This window comes from Lycorma delicatula, chromosome 4, assembly GCF_047948215.1.
Source record: "Lycorma delicatula isolate Av1 chromosome 4, ASM4794821v1, whole genome shotgun sequence".
In the NCBI taxonomy this organism is placed as follows: domain Eukaryota; kingdom Metazoa; phylum Arthropoda; class Insecta; order Hemiptera; family Fulgoridae; genus Lycorma; species Lycorma delicatula.
Window position 1 is genome coordinate 96,994,461 of NC_134458.1, and position 26,283 is coordinate 97,020,743.

Genomic DNA, 26,283 nt, shown 5'->3' on the forward strand with positions numbered 1-26,283 from the left:
TTTCTGATACTGTTTACCTAGACCATGAATTGTTGTTGTCAACAGCATCATTAAGTTTTAAAATTTGATTAGGATTTGCCTAATTTTTTCTTACTGAAGTAAAACCTCGAAAATTGTTCTTTCAGGTCAACATTGTTATACCTTTTCTTACATTCCAGTTCACACACAACATGCTATTAGAAGTACATAAATTCACTTTTTTTTTTATTTCTTTTTTTTAATCAAAAGAAATACTTTTTACTTCCTTGTATGAAGAAAGGAGGTATCGGGATTTTGAAAAATTTTGGTTGTCAAATTTCAATGGAAATATCCATTTTGACCATCTATGAATCCATTTTGACTAGTTTTGATGTGACATCTGTACATACGTATGTATCTCACATAACTAAAATATGATTAGTCGTAGAATGTTGAAATTTTGGATGTAGGACTCTTGTAACATCTAATTGTGCAACTCCCCTTTTGATTGCAATTGACTGGACCAAAAGTGTCCAAAAAAGCCCAAAATTAAAAAAAATTTGGATTTTAGACTTTTTTTTAATTGCAATAATAGCCCTCATTGAGAGCTTTTCAACGATATATCATAATTGGTACTTATTTTCATTGGTTCCAGAGTTATAGCCAAATAAAATTTTAATTAATGAAATATTTGGATCTTACAAGGGGAAGGCACATCGGTTCAAATCCTACTTCATCTCCTTTTTTAACTTTTTTTTTATTTAAAAATATTGATTTATTAATAATTATTAACCTCTGATGTAAAAAATTTTTTACAATAAATAATAATTTAATAGGCGTACAAAGAAGTCATGTGGTGTCCATATCAGATTTTTCTATTTACTTTGCAACTTCAACAGCTTAAGTATTGTACTAGTTCATGTACGCCACTGACCTCATAAAAGTAAACATTCACGCATATCAATAGCAATCTGTTCACTAATTAAAAAATTACAATCTGATACTGCTATGTTGCATCCGTGGTAGAATATATGTAAAATTGTAACAATAGCTGGCAAGAATCATACATTTGAATACTTGAAGGATCATCATACTTGAATACTTTGAAGGATTGAATTAAATGAATAACAATTTGTCCCAAAATGCCAACAAACTATCGCCAGTGCAAAATAATTCCTGGAAAATAATTTGTTTAAATGCAAGAAAGAATAATTCTACGGTAGGTCTGAATTTCCTGAACTTTCTTTCTCTAATGAGGAAGAAAAATAAAGGTATTGTGAAATTATTTTTAATAGGTTGAATTATTTTGTAAATGGACTCTGAATTTCTCTCTTACCAGACAGATTCTCATTTATATTAGCTTTTGGTTTTGAAATATAATTAAAGAAAAATATTTTTTTAGATCATATACTGAAACATTCACCCACTTTAAATTTCCATCATCAGCAGCAAAATAAATCACACAAAAACTGATTCAAACATCTAATTCAATAGATTGTGCCAATAACTGCTGTGAAGTAACAGGATTTAATCTATGCTTACCTTTAAAGTTAATATCTTCTTTTTTTTTACAGTGTTTACATGCAAACACAGTTAATTTAGAGTTAAGCCATGTATTTTCATCTTTGCTGCTTATGTAAACAGAAATAATTCATCATGAAACCCCATGGTCAAATATGATAAATGGATACATAAATCATGACAATAAGATTCCCATTGATAATCTCTGAAATCAAAAATAGAATTCATAATATGCTTACAAAGAAGTTAGATAATAAAAGATCTATCTTTACTGAGATATGCATAATGTTATCTGCTGTGGAAAATGTAAAAATGATGGTTACTGTTCAAAGACAGGCAGTGCCCATCTTCCAACATTGTGACATGCAACTTCGATGATGGGCAATGCCTTTCATCACCAGTGGGTTAATTGGTTTGAATTTTTATATTTCTTTTAAATATAATATTACTAATGTAATGTTTATTATAAATGATGCTGCAGCTTGTACAATTTTTTTAAGGAGAGCTCATACCATGTATCTCACCCATGTTAAATTTTGTAAAGTTAGGTACACTTTTTGAAAAAAAACCACGGCTAGGAAGGTGAAATTTTTACATAGAGTATTAGGCATTTAGTTATGCTTACTGAGTTTTTTTTTTATTGAAAAATCTAATGCAAAAAGTTATTTTTGAGAATTGTTTTATCACTCCTTTTTTATGAAGTTTTGGTGAATATTATTTTTTTGTAAGTTTTCTGCTGCACTTTCAATGTTATAAAAAAACTCGGTAGGTACACCTAGATGTCCTACAAGTTGTGTAAAAATATCACCTTCCTAGATGCAGTAGGTTTTGAGAAAAGTGTACCTTTGTTTTAAAAAAATTAATTTGCGGGAATATTAAAAATAAAGAATTTGTGGAATAACACATGTTCTTAGTGCATTCCTGCTTGATATTCAGGATCATCTGGGTCATCTTCTGTTAAACGAGTCTTCTCTTACATGTATTTGCTTCATTTCTTGAAAGTAACTTTTCCACTTCCTTTTCTGCTTTCCTCACCATTTGTGTATCAAACCATTCAAAGCCTCGCATTATATTTCTTCCAACTGCCAGTTCCAGTTTTTCTGTCACTTTCACCCTTCCCGCATTTCCATCATTGAAAGTTAATACAGAGTTATAAACACCTAATTCTAGTGTATTTTGTCCAACAAATATTGATTTTGGCACCCTTGATCATATGAAATTAAAACACTCATTAGAGTTTTGTGTTTTTCCATGTAGACACTTACTTAGAAGTTCATCTTGCGACAGTTGTCTTAATTGGCTTTATTGCATTCATGACAGCTGCAGGTATTATTGTGAATGTAAGGAACTCCATTAGCCAAACGTTTGTTATACTTGCACTACATGCACAGAAAGTGTTGTTTGTCATTTGTCGATTTTTTGTGCAAGTACATTGCCCAGATGTTTTTCTGCAGATTGTTCACATTATCTACATTTCTGTGGATGGCTAAACCATAATATTTTTGTAAGCTATCAATGGCTTTGTCTGGAAGCCTACCCTTAATGCTGATTTTCTTCCCATCCGATGGAATTTTTCCTTTTAATTCTTGCCGTAGATTACAAAGGCGAGTATCCGTGTGCTTTGCAATATGTGCTATGTATTCTAGATTTTTTATTTCTTGTGTTCTATAAGGAGCAATCTCAGTAACACTTTTGAATCCCTTGCCATCACCATCTTCTAAATATTTAGTTTAGCAAACATTGTGGAACTGTTGTGAATGAGCAAAGATTGCCATATCAACTTTTGCCTCCATCCCTCCTCTTACTTCAACAAAATCTTTTGAACACTGACCACTTTCTAAATGAACTGTAACTTTATCTTGATCCATATCTCTTTCACATACAGTACAATATTTAGTCAGAATTTCTACATCTAAAACCTTTCCTGTACTCACAGATGTAGCAGAAACAACTCCATTTATAATCAATATTACATCAATCTGTAACCCATATTATATAATCTATATTGCAACTTTATTTATAATCTTGACCACGCAAAAATACATACAGTGATGCATAGAAGAAAGAACAGAAATTTCCCTACAGTAGAAAACTTCCCAACAGAAATAAATGGAGTCAATTTTTTTACAAAAAGAAGTATAACAATACCTTAGTACCATACAAACGTAAATTAAAAAAAAAAAATTGCTTCTGTAAACCGAAAGTGCAGTGCTTTAAGATTTATATGTTTTTCTTGTTGATGTTATTTATGTAACCCTAAAACATCCTTTTGTTCTCAGTTATTGATTTCCATTACTTGCATATTACTTATTACATTAATCATGGATGTTTTAATTATGTTTCTGATTGTGTGATGGAGGAATTTTTATTATTAATTTTTGTCTTCATTATTTTATAATTATTATATATTTCAAAGAGTCAAACGATCAGGTGATAACATATAAATACAGTGGATCATGTGAATCCTAGACGGCCCGTATGGGCCATCCTACATGTGGTCATTATGGACTGTAGAGCTACATAATGGAGTTTATTCACTAAAAGTGTGTTTTACTGTGTACTGCAAAATGTCAAACTGAGAAAAATAATTCCAGGATTTCCTATATTTATTATTCATTAATTAGAAGGTAGTGAGTGAAGTTACTGGGTTTTTTTTATTCTGTTTCAGATATATTCGGTGATGACAAAAAGCTTGCAGTACAACATCTCATTAAACATGCTCCAGTTGAAGTTAACATTAATTTATTAAGAGATTTTTGTATCGATGTAGATTTTGATTTTCAGGAATGTATTCTTATGTACGTTGAACATCTTGTAGTATCATGGGAACCAGAAATTGAAATAAAACTTAATAGCAATGGCACTCATGGTATGTCTAAAGAATCTACTGTTTTGCATTATTTACATTAAAACCATATATATATATATATATATATATATATAGTATATAGATTGTATTCAAAAGTAAAGGTAAATAAGTACTGTTAATTGCATTAAATTATCATTTAAAATAGTAAAAAGTCTAAAATGAATTTTCCATTGGACACAAACAATAAAACATGTACTCATACATTTATTTAATTTGGGATGTTTTTGTTGATCAATTAGAAACTTTCACAAGTGTACATAAGTCCTACGTAAGAAAAATTATAGTAACTAATGTTAATAACATGTAAAAGCGCAAGAGGGGATAATGAGTTATAATAAAAAGTATGCTGTTTTTCTGATGTTTGAAATGTATTGGGATTGTAAGAGGCACTAACAAAAAATAAGTCAGGCTTTGTAGAAATTTCGGTTTTTTTGGGGTTTTTTTTTTCATAAAAGTGTAAAACTTGCAGATATTAAACAGCTATATTAAAACAAAAACTTAACTGTTCACACAGAGTACACTGCAAAAAAAATGAAGATAACAGAAAGACTCATAATCACCAAAAGTTAGACTTAGGTGTTTTGTTTTAGACACTATGGGTTGGATTACAAGTAGCAGTACAACAATTTGTTTATTCCAAGAATCAAAGCAGTCATTGTTGTCTTATTTGCGCAATATGAAGCTGCATAGCCCCACATCTTATCTTACAAACATCAACTTTTTTCACATGTAGATTTTATAAATCTGCAACTGGCTGTAGTCGAAGGCTTAACACGTGTTCCTGCAGCATTATGATGTATTCATCGTGTAAACACTTTCTGTGCCTTACAATTCTATTTATTTTCTTGATGTTTGTGACTGATAACATATTGTTGAATGAAAATCTTTTAAATTACAGTATAATCCCATTTATCCAGCTCCTGCTCATCCATAGATATAATTTATCCTCACCAATTTGGTAAATTTTTGGATGTTTTAAACAGATAATTTTTTTTTGTTATAAAACTTCAGAACCTCATTTCTTTCATAATTTGAGTCCAATTTTTTAATTTTCAAGTTTGTATAATATTAAATACACACAAAATGGATTTAATTTATTAATTTTCTTAAATATTAAGAAGATTTCTATTAACATTCACAAATAAATGAAAGCCTACATAAATTCTAAACTCAACAATTAAGTGTGTGTTCATATATAAATGTATGTTGTATGTTTTAGCCACAATAGCGCATTGAACTCGCACATCCTTATTTGAATAAATGTGAATGATGTAACAGCTATGAGGTCTTGTTTTTTTCCAAAGTTATACAATTTGTTTTAATAAAGTTTGAATTTCTTAATACATTAAAAATGATTCCAACTAAACTTTTGTGTTACACAATATATACTTAAATTAGTAGGCTATTATGACATTTTTGGATTATCCTGACTCATTCACATGTATCACATCTGATCCTGTCTTGTCTAGATGAATGAGAATATACTGTAATTCATTTTTTTTTAATCTAACATTATCAAGATAAAAAAAAATGCAGTAAATAAATTTTTAATAACAAGGTAGTGTAATTTTGTTTTATTATCAAATTTTTTTTCAGAATTAAACAAAAATTACATAATTTCCCCTAAACACAAATTGAAAAAATTAATTATCTAATTACTAAAAAACTTCCATTGAACTTGATGTATAATTGCAAATGTTGGCTCAATATTTGGTTTAAAAAATATAACTTAAATTATATTTACCTTATATTTAGAAAAATCTATTGTTTCATATATGTACCAAATTTATATATATATACAGAAGTATGTAAGTCATGTATGCATGTGTGTAAGTATGTAAGTCTTGTGTATATATATATATACAAGTATGGGCAGATGGCTAGGGTATTTACTACTTGGCAAAATCACCTTAAATTTTAGTCATATAAAATATTTCTGTGATGATTTTTACAGCTGTAGTTTTCTTACTAATTTAAGTAAGAACTTTAAAATTACTGTGTATTAAATTGCTTGAAATTATTGTTTTTAGTGCCGACTGTTAAAAATAATGGAGAACATCTTTTAAAACATCTTACGTGTGCTGTAAATGTTGCTGAGGATGTAAACGAGTTAATTAATCATTGTGTTAATACAATATGGCCCAAGGTTAGTTGATGTAATTGGTCCTGTATTGTTTATATTGTAATATTTCATTTTTAATTTTTTATATTGAAAACTTCAATATTTTTGTAGTATGTGGAAATGGAAATGTAAAACTAAGGTAGTTTCTTTTTGAAGTTAATTGGAGAATTACAGGTAAACTTTCTACGGAATGCACTTTGAACTACAACTGTAGATTCACATTTAGTAAACTGCAAAAAACAGGAGGCTTTCAGTTCAGGAGTCGCCATCTTTGCTAGTGGTACTATCAAGAGAAAGATAGGAAATCAATCTATGGCCATGTGTGCAACTAAAACTCCCCTTTATGTCGTTTGATTCTAGCTTTAAATCAACATTGTACACTTCATCCAAGTGATAGTATAACAATTTAAAACCTCAGTATCCTTTTTTTGTACACCAAGAATATGAAATGAAGTAAAGAAAATATATGAAAATAATTAGTAAAAAATAAAATAACATTCTTAAAATAATTCTATTAATGTCTTGTTAAGGTACATGCTACATGTACATTTTAAATGAAGATGGAAAAATTAATTTTTTATACAATTAGTATTATTTTAAAATTCATTAATAGAATAATATTGGTTTAATATAAAAATAAAACTTTTTAATTTAATTTAATTTTATGTAAATTGGTAGGAAGATTTTTAAATGGATCTCTAATTAATAAAAATAAAAATAGAAGCATTACAGAATGACTATGATGCTATTTATATTGGAAAAACAAATAGATCCTTTAAAACAAAATATCTTGAACGTTATAGAAATTACAAAAATAATAAATTAGGTTTATCTAATGTGGCATATCATCTAATAAACAATAAACAGTCTGATGTTAACATAAATTTAAAAATATTAGAAATTAATAAAGATGGTACAAAATAAAATTTATTAGAATAAAATTACGTACATAAATAGTAACAAAATTTCAATTTCATAAACCATCAAACAGTGTTTGAGGGAGACAGTCTTATAAAAATTGCAATAGATTACAGCACTCATATAATAAATTAATACGCAATTATCATTATTTTACTATTTTTATTATATAGCTTTAACTAAATTATTTCAATTATGACTGAGGATGTGGGATCCCACAAAAGTACTTTCATGGTAAAATAAAGGTGATATAATATCTTATATCAATATTCTGTACTTAATGTGAAGATGAACTTAAGTTTATTTCTGAAGATTACCTTTTTTAATAATTTAAAATCTGTTTTTTATATGTGTAAGCGCAGTGGAAGCATGCTGAAATACTAATATTGAGAATAATGATATAAAGTAGAAATAATTGCCAGTAAGATAGTAGTAAAAACACTAGTTACATATGTAAAAGAATGAATTATACAAAACAAAACCTAACTTCACAGCATACAGTGAACAAAGCAGTTATGGCCTGAAGCAAATTCAAGAGGAAACTAATTTGTATTCTAGTGACTTTTAACATCTAAGTTTTATTTTTTAAATTATAAACTCATTAATCTGGACAGGTCTGAACTTCTAATAATTTTAAAGAATAAATAACATTAGAGATATTGACTCACTAATAAATGCTACGTGATCAGGTTAGTTATTAGAATTAAATATTTTGGCATACATACCAATATACATATGCATTACTTACAATTGAAAAAATGAATAATCTATTTTCTGAAGTTTACTCATTTACCTTACATAAAAATTCTGTTTTACTTTGAACCTGATGGTCTAGAGTGAGTATAAACAGTTTTGATATACAGCTAGGCAATGCATCGAGTTTGTTCTATGTAATTATGCTGCTGTCACCTTTTCTACTGTCTTGGTTTTGACTATTTGGATTTGACTCATTCCACTCTTACAGGGTAGGCCATGTGAAATATTGCAATGTGATTCATAATGATTTATGAAATTAGCTTCTTACATTCTACTATTCAACATTAAACTTACAATATTTTAATTTATGCCTTCATTTTGTTGACGTTGTTCAAATTATTGCCCTTTTTTCCATAGTATCCTTTACAATTTATTTACTTACTTACTTACGCTTGGAGGTACAATCAGTGTTAATGAAGATGTTAACCAAAAGAAAAAATGTTACAGTAACCATGAAAAAATCTGAAGCACTATTTCATCTTTGTAAAGGAGAATGTTTGTGAGACAGTGCGCTCAGATTAGGGATCAGGTATTACTTTTATTCCCATTGGAAGAAAAACAGAATGATAATTGGATTGAAAACTTTGTTCAGAAATGGTTACCAAAATAAATATGCATAGGAAGTACTACTGTTTAGTCATGATATTTCTTATTCTTTTAATAAATTATACTCTATTATTTGGCTATATTGTAAAGTTTCTGATGTATGATAACAGTTTTGTTAGATTAAAATTTTACCGTAAATAAAAACAGCGAACACATGTCTTTATAAAATTATGATACATCCATAATTAGTCTTCTGCTGCAATAGTAGTACAGCTAGATCCAAAGCATTAAAATAGGAAGAAGTGTATTGCAGTTACAGAAATTCACAACACTTATTGTTTTATATTACTGAAATACATAATTTCAATTTTTTTCATTGTAGTACATTTGTCTATACTAATATGTAGTAAATCCATCTGTTTTATTATTTTAGTATATTTTATGTTTTAGTACATTTTATTTGATTGAAATGTGTATTATTTGTTTTAGTTATACATTTTTTTTAAATTTATCTACTAAATTCAATTAATTTTATTCATTTTTAGATCAATAGTTATTATTATGAAACTTATCTTGTGGTATTGGATTTATTAAATTATGCACAAACAAGAAAAAGTTTGTCACCAAGACAAGAAAATAAAATTAATGAAGAATTTGAAGTGAATAAGGAAAATCCACATGAATATAATGTTAGGCTAAGAAGTATTCTTTTATTTCTTCAGTTATACAAAAGAATAAGGTTTGTAAAAAATAATTTACATACATATGTATTCAAAAAACAACTTAATCACCAAACAGAATAACAAAAAAAACCTAAAATAACTAATACCAATAGTCGACTTTCACAGGGTCTTGAATCATCAGTCTGTACATAATTCTCTGTAATTACAACAACAAATAACAAGAAAGAAATAAAACCTTAAACATTTAGAAAACATAACACTAACAACCACAGAATTTGTAATAACACAACTATATTGCCAATATTGAAATGATGACTGGATGATTGTGTACCTACTGATGATGTGGGATCCCGCAAAAGTCAACTACTGGCGTTAGCTCTTTTTAGGTTTTTTTCTGTTACTTCTGTTGGTGGTTCAGTTGTTTTTTTTTTTTTTAATTTAGCACAGTGATCAATATGTATGTATATATATATATTCTTTTATTTAATTTATATTCTGGTAAATTATTCTATTTTTTAAATCCTTTCTTTGTGCTATAGTTTGTGTCATGAAAGAACTTTTCTCTGATGAGTTACATCTAAGGGAACTGCTTGATGTAAAAATTTTATACCACATTAATCCTTCTTATGTTCTGAATTATTCTTGAAAGTTTAATTTATCTGAAGAAAGCCTATAGGAATTAGCAAATTACAACTAATAAGTTCTATTTACAATCTCTTTTACTATAATGACCGTTTTATTTTACTAAAAGTAAGCAATTGGCAGATCACACTGACAAAAAGGGGGATAATAAAAAACGTTCATATATATGTCTATTTACATCTATCCAGGGATGCCTAGTGCCTTTAATGTAGTACAACCTTATCTGATTTGCTACTACATTTCCCAAGATTTCAATCAAAGTTAATTGGTCTAAAACCTTTTGTTCTGCATATTTTGTATTCATGACAGATCCTGCTTCTTGGAATTTTTTTACAAATTTTACAATGTAGGTGTGTGAAACATTTTTATTTGGATGCCGTTCATTAAATGCTTGGCCAGTTCCAGCACATTTATTTTGTTCTCCATATGTAAAAATTCAGTCCTTTCTTCCAGATTGTAAGTCATTTTAGCGAGACAAATTTACTAAAGACAAAAAATGAAAGGCCAAATGGTAGAACATCAACACAAACCAAATGCCAATTTTAACTGAAGAACACAACGATTTAAATAAATGATGAAATAAATATAATAAATACTTTTTGCCACTAATTATGTACAATATGCAAGAAAACAATTTTCAAAAATTTACCATAGAAACTAAGATCTCAGTAATGACAGAAAATTATAACCTGTTATAACAAGGTAATAAATTTTTCAACATGTTGCTAGCAAAGAAGTAGGTATCTTATTATTGCTTTTTCATATGTTTAACTGATATTATAGTGCTATGTTTACTGGTATGTTTTTCAATGCTGGAGAAACCTAAAACCCATATTTTTAATAAGAACAGACGATTTCAGACCTAATGCTTTCAGTCAGTAACAGTTTATCCCAACATAACCTAAAAAAATTTTAATCATAACTTAAGTACCAGTGAACCAATTTTTTTTTTATTTGTACCAAATTACTTGTCATTCAAAGGCTCTTCCAATGAGTTGTCACAAGCTACATAGTTTCATTAAACAAAATTAAGTTTTCAACCCACTGAAAACTTAGAAAACATTTGAGGGTGAAATTTTATGTTGGTAATTTAAAAAAATAATTTTCACAGTTTTAATCCACAGATTATGATTATTTCAAATGGTTTAAGAAGTGATAACACATAATTTTATAGTTTTTTTGAGACTGAAATTTAAAATATTACAAAATTAAAAAAAAAAATTTAAAACTTGCTTTACACTTTTTAGTCATACTTTAATCAAATTATCATACATTGCATGAGTTTAATTAGTAGGTTAATTTGGATTTCAAAAGATAACATCATATATTGAAATTTCTAATATATTTATAAAATATCAAATAAATTTTCAATCAAATATTTACTATACAAAGTAATGAAATAGGAAGTTTTTGATTACTGAAATACAATTGTAAATTAACAAAACTTTTTTTGTCGCTTATATACATTTTACAAATTTACCCCTATATGGGGAGATGTTTGTAAAAGTAATGGTGGAATATTGTATTGTCACCCGACCTTAGTAACTGCGCAAAATTTCATCAGTTGGCAATGTCAGGAAGTATGCAAAATTAAGGATGCAAGATTTGAGGACAAACATGAAAAAAAATTGAAAAAAAATCATTATGAGTTAAAATAAAGCAAGTAAAAGTTACTAACCCAAATGGTTTTTCACACCTATCAAGTGAAGGGGTGTATGGATTTTAATCTATTCACCAAAATTCATTGTTTTTTTGCATTTGTCAACTAATTAATTAAATGTTACCATTGCCATTTAAGATTTTTGAGTTGGAGTTGTAGTGGAGAGGGTGGTTTTCACCCCTTTGAAAATAATTCTAAAAAGGTCCCCCCCCCCTTTGAGAATGGTCTACATGCCTGCAAACAGAAATATGATGGGACTGATAGCTGTTGAATAATAAATGTGGTAACTTTTCAAATGATCATCCGGTACAATAACAATTACAGAGTATTTAAATATTTTTATTATTGTGCTTCTGCATTGTTATATGTAGTGAGCAATTATTATTCTACTTTAAAAGTTACTTCATATTTTTCATAATAATTTACAACTTCCATTTAATAAGTAACTAGCATAGTTAGAATTTATAAATCCATATAGACATATAATTCTTTTGTGATGTAATGACAGAAAATTTAATTCAACAATATCTTTAAAAGAAATCAAGGAAGGAAATTAGAAAAAAAAAACAAGGGATATTTAAAGTAAAATTACATCTAAAGTAGAAAAACCATTTTTATGGATCGACTACCAGATGCAATAAGATCTGAGATATCTCTTTATCAGGTAATTATTTCTGCAAAGGTATTGTCAATGTTTCAGACCACTAACAATGTAAAACTGAGGATTTATTCTGTGTCGGCAAAGGATGGTTAGATTGATTTAAAATATAAATGAGAAATTATGTAATGTCTAAAGTACTAGATGATGCTCAAAGTGGAAATATTTCAGCACTGAATAGCTACTCTTAACATTTACTAAAATAATGAAGGAAAATAAATACTCAGTTCATTTGATATTCAGTGTCAATGAAACAGCTCTCCTCTGGAAACACATCACTAATGTATTCAGCTTAAGAAAAAAAGATATTCTTAATTTCAAGACCATTAGAGACTATGTAACTGTGTGAGAGCAATACTGAATCTGTTCAATTAAAAGTATATAAAAGTAATCTCTACAACAGTATCGGTGTATGAGGCTGATTTGTTATATGGCTGCTCTCCAGAAATTAATTACATTGTTATAATGGGCATCTGCTACACTCTATTCTTTACAATTTACGAAGTAGTGTGGTATAAACATATTTTCTTCCAATAAATAAATATTGTTCCAAAGACATGTGATTAAAAAACAAACATTAAATATTTATCAAGTAAAATTGAACTGTATATGTAATCACATTTCAATTAATCAAAATACAGATTAAGAGTGTTCCTGCATTATTCCAGGTAAGAGTTATGGTTTAGGTCTGCAGTCTATGCCGCGACATGGGTGCGATCGAGGCAATGTCTTTTAGGCGGTTACCAGTCGCCCCTTGTTGAAAAAAAAAAAGGTAAAAGCTATGTATCCTCAGTGCTACTACTCCCGTAATAAAATAACAATAAAGAGCATTCAAGAACCATTTACAAAATAAAATCTGGAACTAGATTTGTGCATTTTGATTGTTATCTTTATCAAAAATAATTAATGAAAATAACTTTCAGCTTACAGTATTCACTTACAGTAAAAAAGCCTCCTCAATGAATCATGAGACCTTGCTGTTGGTGAGGGGGCTTGAGTGCTCAGTGATACAGAGTAGCTGGACTGAAGGTACAACCATATCGGAGAGGTATCTGTTGAGAGCCAAACTAAGGAATGATTCCTGAAAGAGGGAAGCAGCTCTTTCAGTAGTTGTTAGAGGCGTGAGTCTGGACGACTTAAACGACCATATCAACATCACTCAGTCCTCTGAATACTGCGCAGCTGAAAGCAATGGAAAACTACAGCTGCTTTTTTTCCAAGAAAATGTGGCTCTGCATTTTCATATAGCAATGATGGAGGCGCCTTCCTTGGTAAAATATCCCGGAGGTAAACTAGTCCCCCGTTCGGATCTCCGGGTGGGGACTACTGAGGAAGGGGTCACCAGAAAATTAAAAAATAACATTCTACGAGTCAAAGCGTGGAATGTTAGAAGTTTAAAAAAGGTTGGTAGGGTAGAAAATTTAAAAAGGGAAATGGATAGGATAAATGTGGATGTAGTAGGAATTAGTGAGGTTCGGTGGGAAGAAGAAGGTGACTTTTTGTCAGGTGAGTTTACTGAAATGAAGCGACTAGCACTGGATAGGGAATCTTGGAGAGCTGCATCAAACCAGTCAAATGACTGAAGACAAAAAAAAGACTACCTGAATTTATAAAATAACAGTAAAATATTTAAAAAAATAAATAATATGAACAGTCAAACCTGAAAATAACTGATGTAAAATGCAAGAATATCATAAAGTAATGGGGAAGTTTAATTAAAGTCATGAATTAAATAAAAACAAAAATACATACAGCTGTAGTACTGTTTTATTTGTCAAATTCTTCACCTCCAATAGTTTTACATAACCGGTAATTTCAAGTATGCATACCTTTCATCACTTTGGAAATATCCAATTGATATTTAGCATTTTTACTCATTCATATTACGTTTTCACCCCCTCTTGCCATCGGGTGCTGAAACCTAGTGGTGGCTAGGGTGCCCACGGCAATCTATGGTCGCCAGACCATCATGTCATTCTATGTCACTAGCTGCTCTCTTGAGCACTGTATGTGCATCTTCTAAACAGTCTCCACTCATACCTGACCCAAGGCGGTCGCATCCGGATGGACTCTCTCAATTCTTGTTCAGATGAATATTACTTTAAGTTTTATTTAGTTTATGTTTGCTATCTTTAACGTTAAGTTATGAGTTACAAGTGTTATGTTACAAAATTATTTCAAACCGCCAAGACGGCGTACAATTAAACAATCCTTCAATAATCAACAAGGTTTTGTCTTCATTCATCACCTATGAACACATACAGGCCAGCCTTGCTCTAAAATCTACCACAACGCTGTTAAACAAGGACATCCTGTTAACGTCGCAAAAATACATGATGTAACATATCTTCTGTTATGATTATAATTGCTTCCTTTATTCTTTCCTTTAAATGATTCGAATCATGTAATTTTTGCGAATAAACTATGCTTGTAATCCTCACAAGAAAAAATTTACAAGAGATTAGGTGTGAACTTCTTGGAGGCCAGAGTGTAGGACCTTCTCAGCCTATCAATCTGTAAATTTTTCATTCAGTGCCTGGCTAATTAATGTATTAAATTGTGGGGGTGCATCATCTTGTTGGAAATAAGTTTGATGAAATACATTTTCGAGTTCATTCAGTTGAAGAAAGTAGTTATTTAACATATCAAGATAAACATTTCCATTAATAGTAGTCTTTTCAGCAAAGAAAATAGGCTCAATTGTATGATTTTTCATTTAACTACACCAAACATTAACTTTAGGTGTGTTGTGTGGTTTCTTAAAAATTACTGTTTGTTTTCAGATCCCTGCATTATTGAATTGTGTCTATTAACACATTCATTAAGATGTAAGATAGCTTTGTCTGTAAAAATTAATTAAAAATGATTTGTTTTCTTTCACTTTTTCCTAAAGTTTCATAGCAAACCAGAAACGTTTTTATGAATCAGATGGTTTTATTTCTTGTAGTAACTGAATTTTGTGTACAACTGCAACCTTATTCATAGAACTTAATGAACAATATTTTTTTTGAATTGTAACTCAAGGCTTCGACAAGCGATGGATGTATTATAATTTCTGATTGCAGATAGTCTAATTTGTTCAACACTTTCATCTGATACTAGTGGCTTTCCAGGCAGTTCTTGTTTCTTTGAACTGATTGAATCATCATTATATATTGTTTTCATGTGGTGGTTCCTTTTCATATACACATGAACTACAATTATTGACTTCAGTTTCGATGCCACAAAACACACTCTGCTTTTTTTTGAACAGAAAGCATAAAAAACAAAGAAACACACCTCAGCAACAATACAGACTGATACAATGGTTAAAATGGCTGTTACCCAAATTGTTCGGATGGAGGCATTCAATATTACCAATATAATTTTTCAAAATGTCCCTTATGCCTTGATCTTTCTTTTTCCTGTTTAACCTCTGGTAATTACCGTTCAGATAATACTTCAGAGGATGAATGAGGATGATATGTATGAGTGTAATTGAAGTGTAGTCTTGTACAGTTTCAGTTCAACCATTCCTGAGATGTGTGGTTAATTGAAAACCCAACCACCAAAGAACACCGGTATCCACAATCTAGTATTCAAATCCATGTAAAAATAACTGACCTTACTAGGACTTGAATGGTGGTACTCTCAACATTCAAATCAGCTGATTTGGGAAGACGCGTTCACCACTAGACCAACCTAGCGGGTAATGCCTGCCTTGATCTGAGCTACTGAAACTCAACCATTCTTTAATGATGATCATATATATTTATAATATCTAAACTCTAAATGGAATCGTCACCATACTCTCGTACTACCCTTATTTAAAGTAACTTTAGTTCCTTTACAGTTGCAGAATGTATTGGAGAAATCACTAAAATAAGCTGGGTTTTAATAAGAAGTAGAAAGTTTTGATAAAACTAATTTTTTGTGATGAGATTCGAAACCAAGTGGCATCTAGTGTGCCTGGTAAAGTAGTACTGAAGACTGCAGTCTTGTTGAATATGATGAAAAGTATTATTGGTGATGTATCTTTTCAAGGTTCTATCAATTGTAAGCGTTTTGTGTAAATATATCAAAAGTAATTCTCTTTTTACAAATTAATTTCATGCAATGAAAACCAGATTTGACTTGAAATTTTGTTAACTATTAAAGTGTTCAACAGAAATCCAAATAATACTACCAACTGCAGAAAATTTGATTTTGATGAAAACAGATAAGATATAGAATTTCGTTTTAAATAATTTATCTAAGGTAGAAGGCAATTGTACTCTCTGGTATTGGAGCATGGTAACCCACTTTCATTGTATTAGTGTCATGCTCGCTCAAACAGCGTGTTTGTGTGATGGGCATATCACCCCTTTATAAGAATTCTCATGAAGAGAGTGCAAAAATGTAAACATCTCTTCACTATTTCAGAAAACCTAAAACAATTTATTAATTATTCTATTTTACAATGAATGTTTTATTTTTATTTTTCAGTCCACCATCAAAAGAAGAGCTGGAGAATACAAGTTCTTGTAAACAACTTGCTGCTGTATCTTCTTGTAACAACTGTCCTCCTATAGCAGAGTTTAGATTATCATTCACAGGCCTCGTGGAAGATAAACCAATACACTTCATAAGTAAATACATACAATCATTATTAATTCCGTTTTACTTAATACTGTCTGTTGAGTTCAGTACTTTTAAGTTATACTTTAAAAAAAAATTTCTGTACTTTATTGCAATTGTTTGTACAATCTTCCAATATCCCAAAAGCAGCTGATAGTGGAATGAGCTGAAACTTACCATAGGCTCATTTTTTGGATGCTTCTCGTGTTCTCAGTAATAATAATTATCTTTTTAACTTCAAACCATTTTTTTTTTACTGTACTTTATAATTATTTAAGTATTATGTACCAGTTTACTCAGGAAATAATAAAAGTAGAATTTACAAGAAAAAAATTATTTTGGCTCATGAAGAAAGAGAAATAATTTCAGGATATGTTGAACTGGTGAAAATAAAGTATAGGTTCATATAAACATAGGCCATGTTTTAGATAGCAAAAACGTTTACCCTGATATCTATTCTGATGGTAACGCGAGTCTTTAGTGAACTTGGGGTAAAATGGGTGGTTTTATGTTTTTGACCTGGATTTTTTTTAATGGGCCCCAATAGTTAATCTCCAGTAGTTTCTGAGATTGATGTAAAGTTAAAAAATTGCAGTTGAAGAAAACACTTTAGGTTTGGTATAAATTTACTTTGTTAAATTGCCAATAAACAAAAAACATTTGTGACAGAATTTATAGAGAATTTAATTCTGAGAAAATTGATGTAAATAAATTTAACTGAAAACAAAGGTTTAAGAGATTTTACTTTTATTTAAAACAAGAAATAGCACAAATATTTTATAATTTTAAATCTAACTAAAAGTCTTTGTTATTGCATAAAGATTATAGAAATTAAATTAACTACTAACAATTAATAAAAAAGAAAGAAAAATTAACATATCACTAGTTAATACCGAAATTATTAAAATATAATCAAAAAATGGTAAAACTGCTTGACCAAATTTGACATGTTTAAACTTAAAAAAAAGAAAAAAACTTTTGTTATACAAAAGCTGTATAACAAAAGATAACCAACCATATATGTAGTTTAGTGCACTAGGTTTTGTAAAAACAAGCTAAGAGGTCATTCTAAACTGTAATTTTCATCTGTTAATAATACTGATTGAAGCCTGAAAAGCTCTCTTTCCTCCATTTCCCTTGTTCTTGACATAGAAGCTCCTGCTGTAGACAAACATATCCCTTTTGGTTTCCCCTTTCCATTACCCTAGAATACATTATGTCTTGGAAAGGTGTCAAAAGATAGGGAGCTGAAAATCGATTATATTATAAAACAAATAGTCTATTATTTTTATATCAAAAAATGAAGTCAAAAACGGTATTAGATCATCGTCCAAGAGGAAAAATTCACTATTTCATCCTTAAGGGGGCTAGGGCCTTGATCTGTGACTTAAAACCATCCCTGGATAACACAGATATATCCTGAAAATTTGAAAGCAATCAGTTGGTTGGTTCTCCCACAAACTTTTACATTTATATATTTGTAAAGCCATGTCTGAAATTATACAATAAATTCTTTATCCATCACCTTTTCTTATATTAAAGATATTGTTTATACTTGTCATCTTAAAATAAAATATAAATAATTATTTTGAGTTAATTTAAAAAAAAAGAAAAGTTAAGTGGACACCACTTATACACAGCCTGAGTATTATAAAAATATGCTTCAGTAAGATCAGTATTATGTCATTGATTAGATATGTTAAATTTATCCAACATGGTTCAGTAGAATTACATTTAAAAATTAATAAAAATCACCTTTATAATTTGCAAAAATAAAATTATAAATAAAGATTGTGTTTATCATTATGAATTGTATTACTAATAAACAGAGTGATATATTTACTGCTAGAAAAAAAGGTAATCACCGCTTGCTTTTAAGTAAGAACAACAATGAATAAAACATAAAAAAAAAAATTCATTTAAGTACTCCATAAAAGTAAGAATATACCAGTACAGCTGCTGCCAAATAACAGCGAGCTTCGAGTAGTGATGATTACTACCCAGTGTAAGTTGCATCATGTTTATGCTACTACGAGATGACTAATCATGGTGTGCCAATGTTTCAGAGAACAGTAGTATAGCAGTGACGTGCAGACTGATCATCCAAGCTTGCCGTAACATGGCGGCTACTGTACTTGAATAGCATTCAGTTATTAGCATCAGGATAAATTTCTGACCGTGTATGTATATCTTTTCTTAGTCATCTGATGAGAAGGAAAAGATTGATTTTGCTACAATCAATTGTTTATGGAACTGAAATTCCTAATAAGGAAGCAAATTGCAAAATTATCGTCTAGAAACATGTCTTTTGAAAGTTAGAGGTATACGATTTTCAGTGTAATTAGGTTTTTTGGATCCTGCTAAGAGTAGGCACTGCTCAATCCTCAGACCATATGCCCAAACAGAGTTAAAACTTTGTTTTTGTTTTATAATGTTTTAAAAAGGGAAAAAGAATTATATCTATTAATACTACTAATAACTAATTACAACAGCTCTCTATAAATTAAAATCTTTTATGTTTACAACAAACGTTTAAGCAAATTACATCAGTATAATAATAGCTTTTTCTATTCAGAAATAATAGTTTATTTTTTTATTAATTTAAAATAGAATGTGTTATGCCCAAATTATTCATTAAATTCATGTTTGTGAAACCATTGCTATTCCTAGTGTCATTTCCAATCTCTCATATGGTAAACCAATGATTGACTATTATTAAATTCTGCATTTTATTAATTACATTAGATTTTGGCTTTGATATCTTAGTAGTATGTTGACCATTTTCAGCTGAAATTCGGCTGTTTTGGAACAGTTATTATTACTACTCTTTAATTTGTGTTACCCCCACAGTTTCATCCCTAAAAGCTGTTTGATCTTAAAAATTGTTTCACTTTGGGTATCACCAGGCTTATGACAGAAGTTCATGCAGTAATGTTGTTCAGTGGATTTCATCATTATATACAAAATAAAAATGTGACAACACCTGCCACACAAGTACACATAATAGCTGTGTGACAACTATGATTTCTATGAGATTATAAAAAAAAAAATATTCATCCACTAGACACTAGTGTTGTGTATTTTGGTAAGTTTTACCACTTGCATTTGAGTACTTCTTGATAAGAAACAGTCAAGATACTTTTTTGAAGCAGATGTAAGTGCTTTAAATTTGGAGTATAATTATGTAGTATTTTAGTTAGTAAATTTTGTTTTTATTTATTTTTTACTTTATTTGAATGTATGATTTTGGGTTATGTTCAGTTGTATTTTGTTAGATTTTTTAATCCTTTATAAAATATTTTTCAGAACCAGAATTGTCGCTTTCTACCTATGAACTTTGGCTGAAGGTCGCACCCCTTATACCTCTAGAAAAGGATTTAGTATGTTTTTATGCTATCCACAGATCTGTAAGTGTTCAACAGTTTGCATCTTAAAATATATTAATATTGCAAATTCTTGTTAATTTGTTTTAATCTATGTAGTTTATTATAAAACACATATTTATCATTACATATAATCTTTATATATGGTGCTAAAAGTGTGGGGTACAATGTTGATGGTCCGTGATTGTTGTGAAAGTCACTTTGATAATTTTTCAGTTTTGTTAGTGTGTATATTAAAAATGAGAGTTTTTACCAACATTGATTGTTTTGAAAAGGAAGATCACCCTTTCTTATAAGTACCTTATTATTTTTTGTTCATTTTATTATGATTACTGAGTTTTTCAATAGAAATATTTTCTATTTATGTCAAGAAAATGTTATTCTTCATATTATTATTATTGTACTTTCTCAGACAATGTTAAGTGATCTTGCCTTATTTTCATCCAACCCATCAACCTATTTTGAGTAATTATTTTTTCAATTCTTTTTATGGGATAGAAATCATTTGATATAGTTATTTGTTTAAAGAAAAAAATATTAATTACTTTGCATTAGTAATTAAGTAATTTTGTATTTCCTCACTTTGTATTGTTTAATTCTTTTTCTTTCTGTAACTTAATTGTATTTTTATAACTTATGTTTTGGAAGCAAACTTTCAGGAAAATTGTGCCTGCTTCCATTTGTAATTAAAAATGTATTTATTATTTAAAATTCAATGATACATTACTAAAAATGTAATATATATATATATATATAAAAACATTTATTTTTACTGAAAATTGGTAAACATTTATATTTTATAGAGTAAAATATATTCAATGAAGCGATGAAAAAAAAAAAAGATTATGTTTAATTACATTAATTCAGACATACTTTTATAACAGTTCAGAATTTTTTAATTTTCATTTATATCTTTTAAACAGAATGAATAATTCAGTTTTGGAAATTTGATTTTTATGCTTTTTGTAGTTAGGAAATACATTTATATCATTGTGTGGAGTGTATATGCCATTATATAATGTATAATCATACTTATTCATGCATTACTGCAGAAATATGCAATAGACTTAGAATTTTATTAGGTTAGATTCACAGTAAAAAGTCTACAAAAGTACAAAATTTTATATTTCCACCTCTTCAGCATAAGATGAAGAGATATAAATTATATATGATTAAAATATGCAAAAGTATAGACTACAGTATCTTTCTTTATTGTTTTTTTACTTCTATATTAAAAAAGCAGTATAGGAATTAAAGAAAAACTCTGAGAATGGACTGTCTTAAGAAGAAAAAACAAACATTTTAAAATTTATACATTTGTTTTTTGGACCAGATATGAGTTTAAAAAAATTTTGAACGGCATGGATTTATCAATACATAAGATATTAGAGAGACAATAATTATAAGTAAAACAAAGAATTAAATTTAGTTGACAGGAACATGAGGAATTAAATATTAAGATAGAGCAACATAGTATAACAGAAAATACAGTTTTATTATTTAGTTAATATAATTACAGAGTATAGACAAAAGAAATTAAAAGATCAAAAGCAGTCTAGTCCAAGCAAGGTAACTCAATATGAGCACTGTGTAAGCTTCTGGTCCCAGTTCGGGCGCCATTTTGTAAGCTTCTAAACATCAAATTTAGATTATTTACAAAATAAATAACCATAATTTTTATTTTGTGAAAGCATCTTATATTAAAACCATCAGGTGTATTAAGTCTGACATTATTTCTCTTTTTTTCAGTTTCAGAATGAATTTAAAGCAACAGATAGCAATTTAAAAACTGAATGGTTTATTCAGCCATGCAATGATACATTATTGAAGCTTGTTGAAAAATGTGCTAGCCATATCCAAGATATGGAAGTAGTTTCTGTAATATATTACTATGTATTTAAAAATCTACCTCCAGGTTAGAATTGTTTTATATATATTTCTTGCATATGTTAATTTAAAATAATCTTACACAGTTTTATATACTATTTAGATTTTTCTGCCATAGGAAAAATCTAAAATTAAATTATGAGATTTCTGTTATTTTTTAAGTTCACTTAAAGTTTTAGTACATAATTTAATTCTAAGTCAACTTCCAACAAACTAATTTTAATGATGTTAAATTTTTTGACAATTCCACGTATGCAAAACAAGTTTAAAGTAAAATATTACAGAATAGAAATTTTTATATCCTAGTTATTTCCATTTTAGGAAGTTCTACTGAATTTTTTTTTCTTTTAAATCTATTCATATGTATCCATAAATATTACCCAGAGGAGGCCACAATTTATCCTGAAATGGTCTGAACTTGAAACAATAATGACATGCACTGTTGCAAGAAACGTTATTTCAACATATAATATAGAAAAGATGGTTCCATCAAATGATATAATTAAGAACAGGCACAGCAGTATTGGTAGAGTGGTCATGGTAACATCTTGTGATTTTGACTGAGAATTGACGACACTGTTCATTCTACTGCTGTTGAAGTTATAGTATTGAATATATAAACTGCCCTTTTATGTATGTTTGTTAATGTTGAATGTGGTCAGTTGATATCAGAATTTGACAATCTTTACAGATTTTAGTAACTGTTTATTGATCGGTGGTATCTTTAACTCACGTCTGTTGTGGGGTTGTAGAAGTACACTTCTTCAGGAGATAATGTTTCACAAACATTGAATAACTTGGATTTTGCCTTGCTCAATGATCGTATCAATACAATTGTTACTATTCCACATACTTCAGTGTCTGTTGTTGATTTAATTTTTTTATCACAATTTTTATACCTTAAAAATTATGATTGGGAAACTACCTGTAAAATTTATTGTAGATAAGGTTTTACGAGCAAAATGGATTACCATAATGCCTCTTTAACTTTTAACTAATGGCACACTTACAGGTGCTAGGGTGCTAGTTCATACTTAAATAATATTAATGATGTTGCCCAGCATTTTATTTTAAGATATACACTCATATTCTTTTAATTCTGAACATAAGTGAACATGGGAATGATCTGAAGGAGTTACATACAAGCATTCAAGTCAGATTCTACTCCTTCTCTTTGTGTATTTTGTAATCAAAGATAGTGTTGTACTTCTTTTTTTAAAAAGAAACTAAGGGTTTATTTTATAGTTTTTATAATATATCTTTCATTCAGGGTAGATCTCCATTTTACTTGCAATAAATTTTAGTTTTATATATATATTTTTAGCTGAAATTTTGTCCTTCATATCAACTAAACAATAATCTATTATCTCCGTATTAGGGTTTTAAAATAACATATGAAGGTAGTTAACTTTCAACTCTACTGAACGGCATGTCAGCATTATATGAAATTACAGTGACACCATTTGGTGTCACAGGACTATTATTTAAACAACCAGCGACACTATTTGGTAAGAAACCAAACAAAGTTGTAGAATTTAGTGAATATATTGAGATTAAAAAAAAATTGTATAGAACAGACAGGAACAAAGATTATTCTGTTATCAATAAGTAGTTGATTTTTAGTAAAAATTTGTAATGCATAAACTAACCTTTTGTTTAATTTTTGCCTATTCAAACCCATTATTGTCAAAAATGTACACTTAAAAATTTACCGTACTTGTAATGAAGTCTTTATTATGATAATAACATTGTGTGTGTTTGTGTAGTATATATATATATAATATATATGTAATTTAAATATTATAATATTAAACCACTAGATACAATAAAAACCAACTTTTTTATTCAGTCAGAATAAAAAAGTAAGAATACTCACATAATTGTCAAAGTTAGTCTATCTTCAGCTGTCAAAAATATAAAGTACACATTAATTTAATTAAATTTCATCAGAATGTATATACTAAGTCTATAAATTAAAACGTCTATTATCTATCGTGGCATGATGAGATTTTTGTCTACTGAAGATGGAGTGACATTCTGAAAGCGCTACAGTTAGGTAAGTGTTCTTACTGTATCTGGTGGTATAATATTAATTGTTTATATTATTTTATTTCGTACATATAAATATAATGTTTGAAAATATATATAATGTACTGTAATATGTCCATTTTTTAAGTTTGCAAAAGCACCATAACAATAAAGTAAATTATTAAATATATTACTCTTGGATGATATTTTACAAAAATCAGAATAATTACAACTATTATTGGAAAGAATCTGAAATACTAAGAGTTGATCCTGGTTTTTAGAATTATTTTTAATTTGTAAATTATATGAGTTTAAATTGTTAATTCATTTGGCTGTTCACTGATAACTTAGTAATTCTATTATGTACTTGAGTTGAGACTTTTATAATGTAACATTTTTCATTACCTTTATATAACTTAACCATTTTGTTATTTATTGAATGGTTTACTGTATTATTTATTTTGGAAGTTATTAAGTGTAATGTATTTTTTGTTTTAATACAGGTGTTGACCGGGTGAAAGCTGCAAAACTCTGTTACCAAAGTGCTGAAAATTGGCATCAGATTACCAAATCTGAAGAATCACTTTCAAAGTTGTTGAGGGTATGTTTCATAAAAATATATTGCTTTAACATTTTTTATATTGTGTATATTTATTTAAGAAATTTTTGTTACATGAAATTTATTTTTCTGAAGGAGTTAATTTTTTCTAAGATCATGCTTTTTCTTATAGTTTCTGCACTTTTAATTGTTTTTAAAGTGATACTTTTAATTTCACCCCTTTTTTGCTTCTGTAGTGTGTTTTTACAATATTTCTAATGGAATACTTTTGTTCCTACTTTGATTCTTTTGTAATTTTGGTTTGTTTTGATTAGATCCTAGCATAGGTTAAAGTAGGTTTTGTTTAAGTTATTAGTATCTTCTTTTTTCTATTAAAGCTACTAGCGATAAATAATTAAATTAACTATTATATTATTTTACACTTGAAGCCCGATTACTGGACTTAAACAGTATAGGCGATGAGAGATGATATTACCTTTTTTTTTTTTTATTTGTTTAATTTCAAAGAATCTTCTCTGTTATCCAAAGTTCTCAGTTATACATGGTAGGATAGCTTGACCTCAGATAAATTACCTTACTTTAAATAGGTATTAACTAATGTAAGTTTATAACATGTAAAACATTAGTCTTAAATTTTGTTATTTATGATATAACATGGGATGAAATCTGAAAGAAGATAACATTTTTTATCTTAATTGTTTTTAATGCTGAGGCATATTTATGGGGGAATGATGTCAAAAAACATGTAAGTACCCGGTAATATTATCACCTAAGATATGATGTCAACAATGTGACTCCTACATGTTGCCAACAGTTCACCTTCATGGCTGACGAATGATACTTCCACAAGGTCTTCCTGTATTATAATTCTGAAACTGAATCTTATAAGAAATAGAAATAAAGTCTTTTTAATTTTCTACACGTTACTTTACTGCTACTGTACTCACATCCATTTCATCTTATTTCTTTGATTTTTTTATCCTTTCTTGTTATCATTGTTATTACTTTTAAAATTAGAATTGGCTTGTATTTATATATTTTTTATTAACATAAAAGTTTTCTTTTCCTGTACAAAATTAAATTGAAAAACATAACTGTAAAAAATTCATGAGAGTAAGTTACTACCAACCTTTGCATTCTCATGTTACACGTACTATTTTTATGTAATTATGATTTTCATACAGGAGCTTTGCTTTAAATTAGTATTACTAATACTGATAATAAAACTAAATTCTTACTGTCTTTGTGTTAACAGGTTAAAGAAAAGTATTTTACAGTCGCTACATGGAATATATTGTACAAATATGACTTAGCTGAACCACAGTATCTCCCGTTAGCGTTGGATCCAGATGAACTAATTAAAGTGCTGTATAATCATCCATCTATAATAAATCGTTCTTCGACTTTAGGCACCTTGAATTTTCCTGGTAAACTGTTATGTAATGTAATTTTATAGTAATTTGTATTTTCATAAACTTAAACTAGATTTTATAATAA

The 26,283-nt window shown here is 28.6% G+C and overlaps 1 protein-coding gene across 1 annotated transcript in view; it reads left to right on the plus strand.

The window, feature by feature from the left end:
• Positions 1–26,283, plus strand: part of rod (kinetochore component rough deal) — a 134,828-nt gene that overhangs the window by 88,968 nt on the left and 19,577 nt on the right. The window contains exons 27-34 of the mRNA XM_075363717.1: positions 4,148–4,348; positions 6,379–6,494; positions 9,236–9,429; positions 16,798–16,940; positions 20,236–20,336; positions 22,062–22,227; positions 24,731–24,828; positions 26,042–26,213. Coding sequence (XP_075219832.1) covers positions 4,148–4,348; positions 6,379–6,494; positions 9,236–9,429; positions 16,798–16,940; positions 20,236–20,336; positions 22,062–22,227; positions 24,731–24,828; positions 26,042–26,213 — 1,191 coding nt within the window. The remainder of the gene's footprint in view (positions 1–4,147; positions 4,349–6,378; positions 6,495–9,235; positions 9,430–16,797; positions 16,941–20,235; positions 20,337–22,061; positions 22,228–24,730; positions 24,829–26,041; positions 26,214–26,283) is intronic.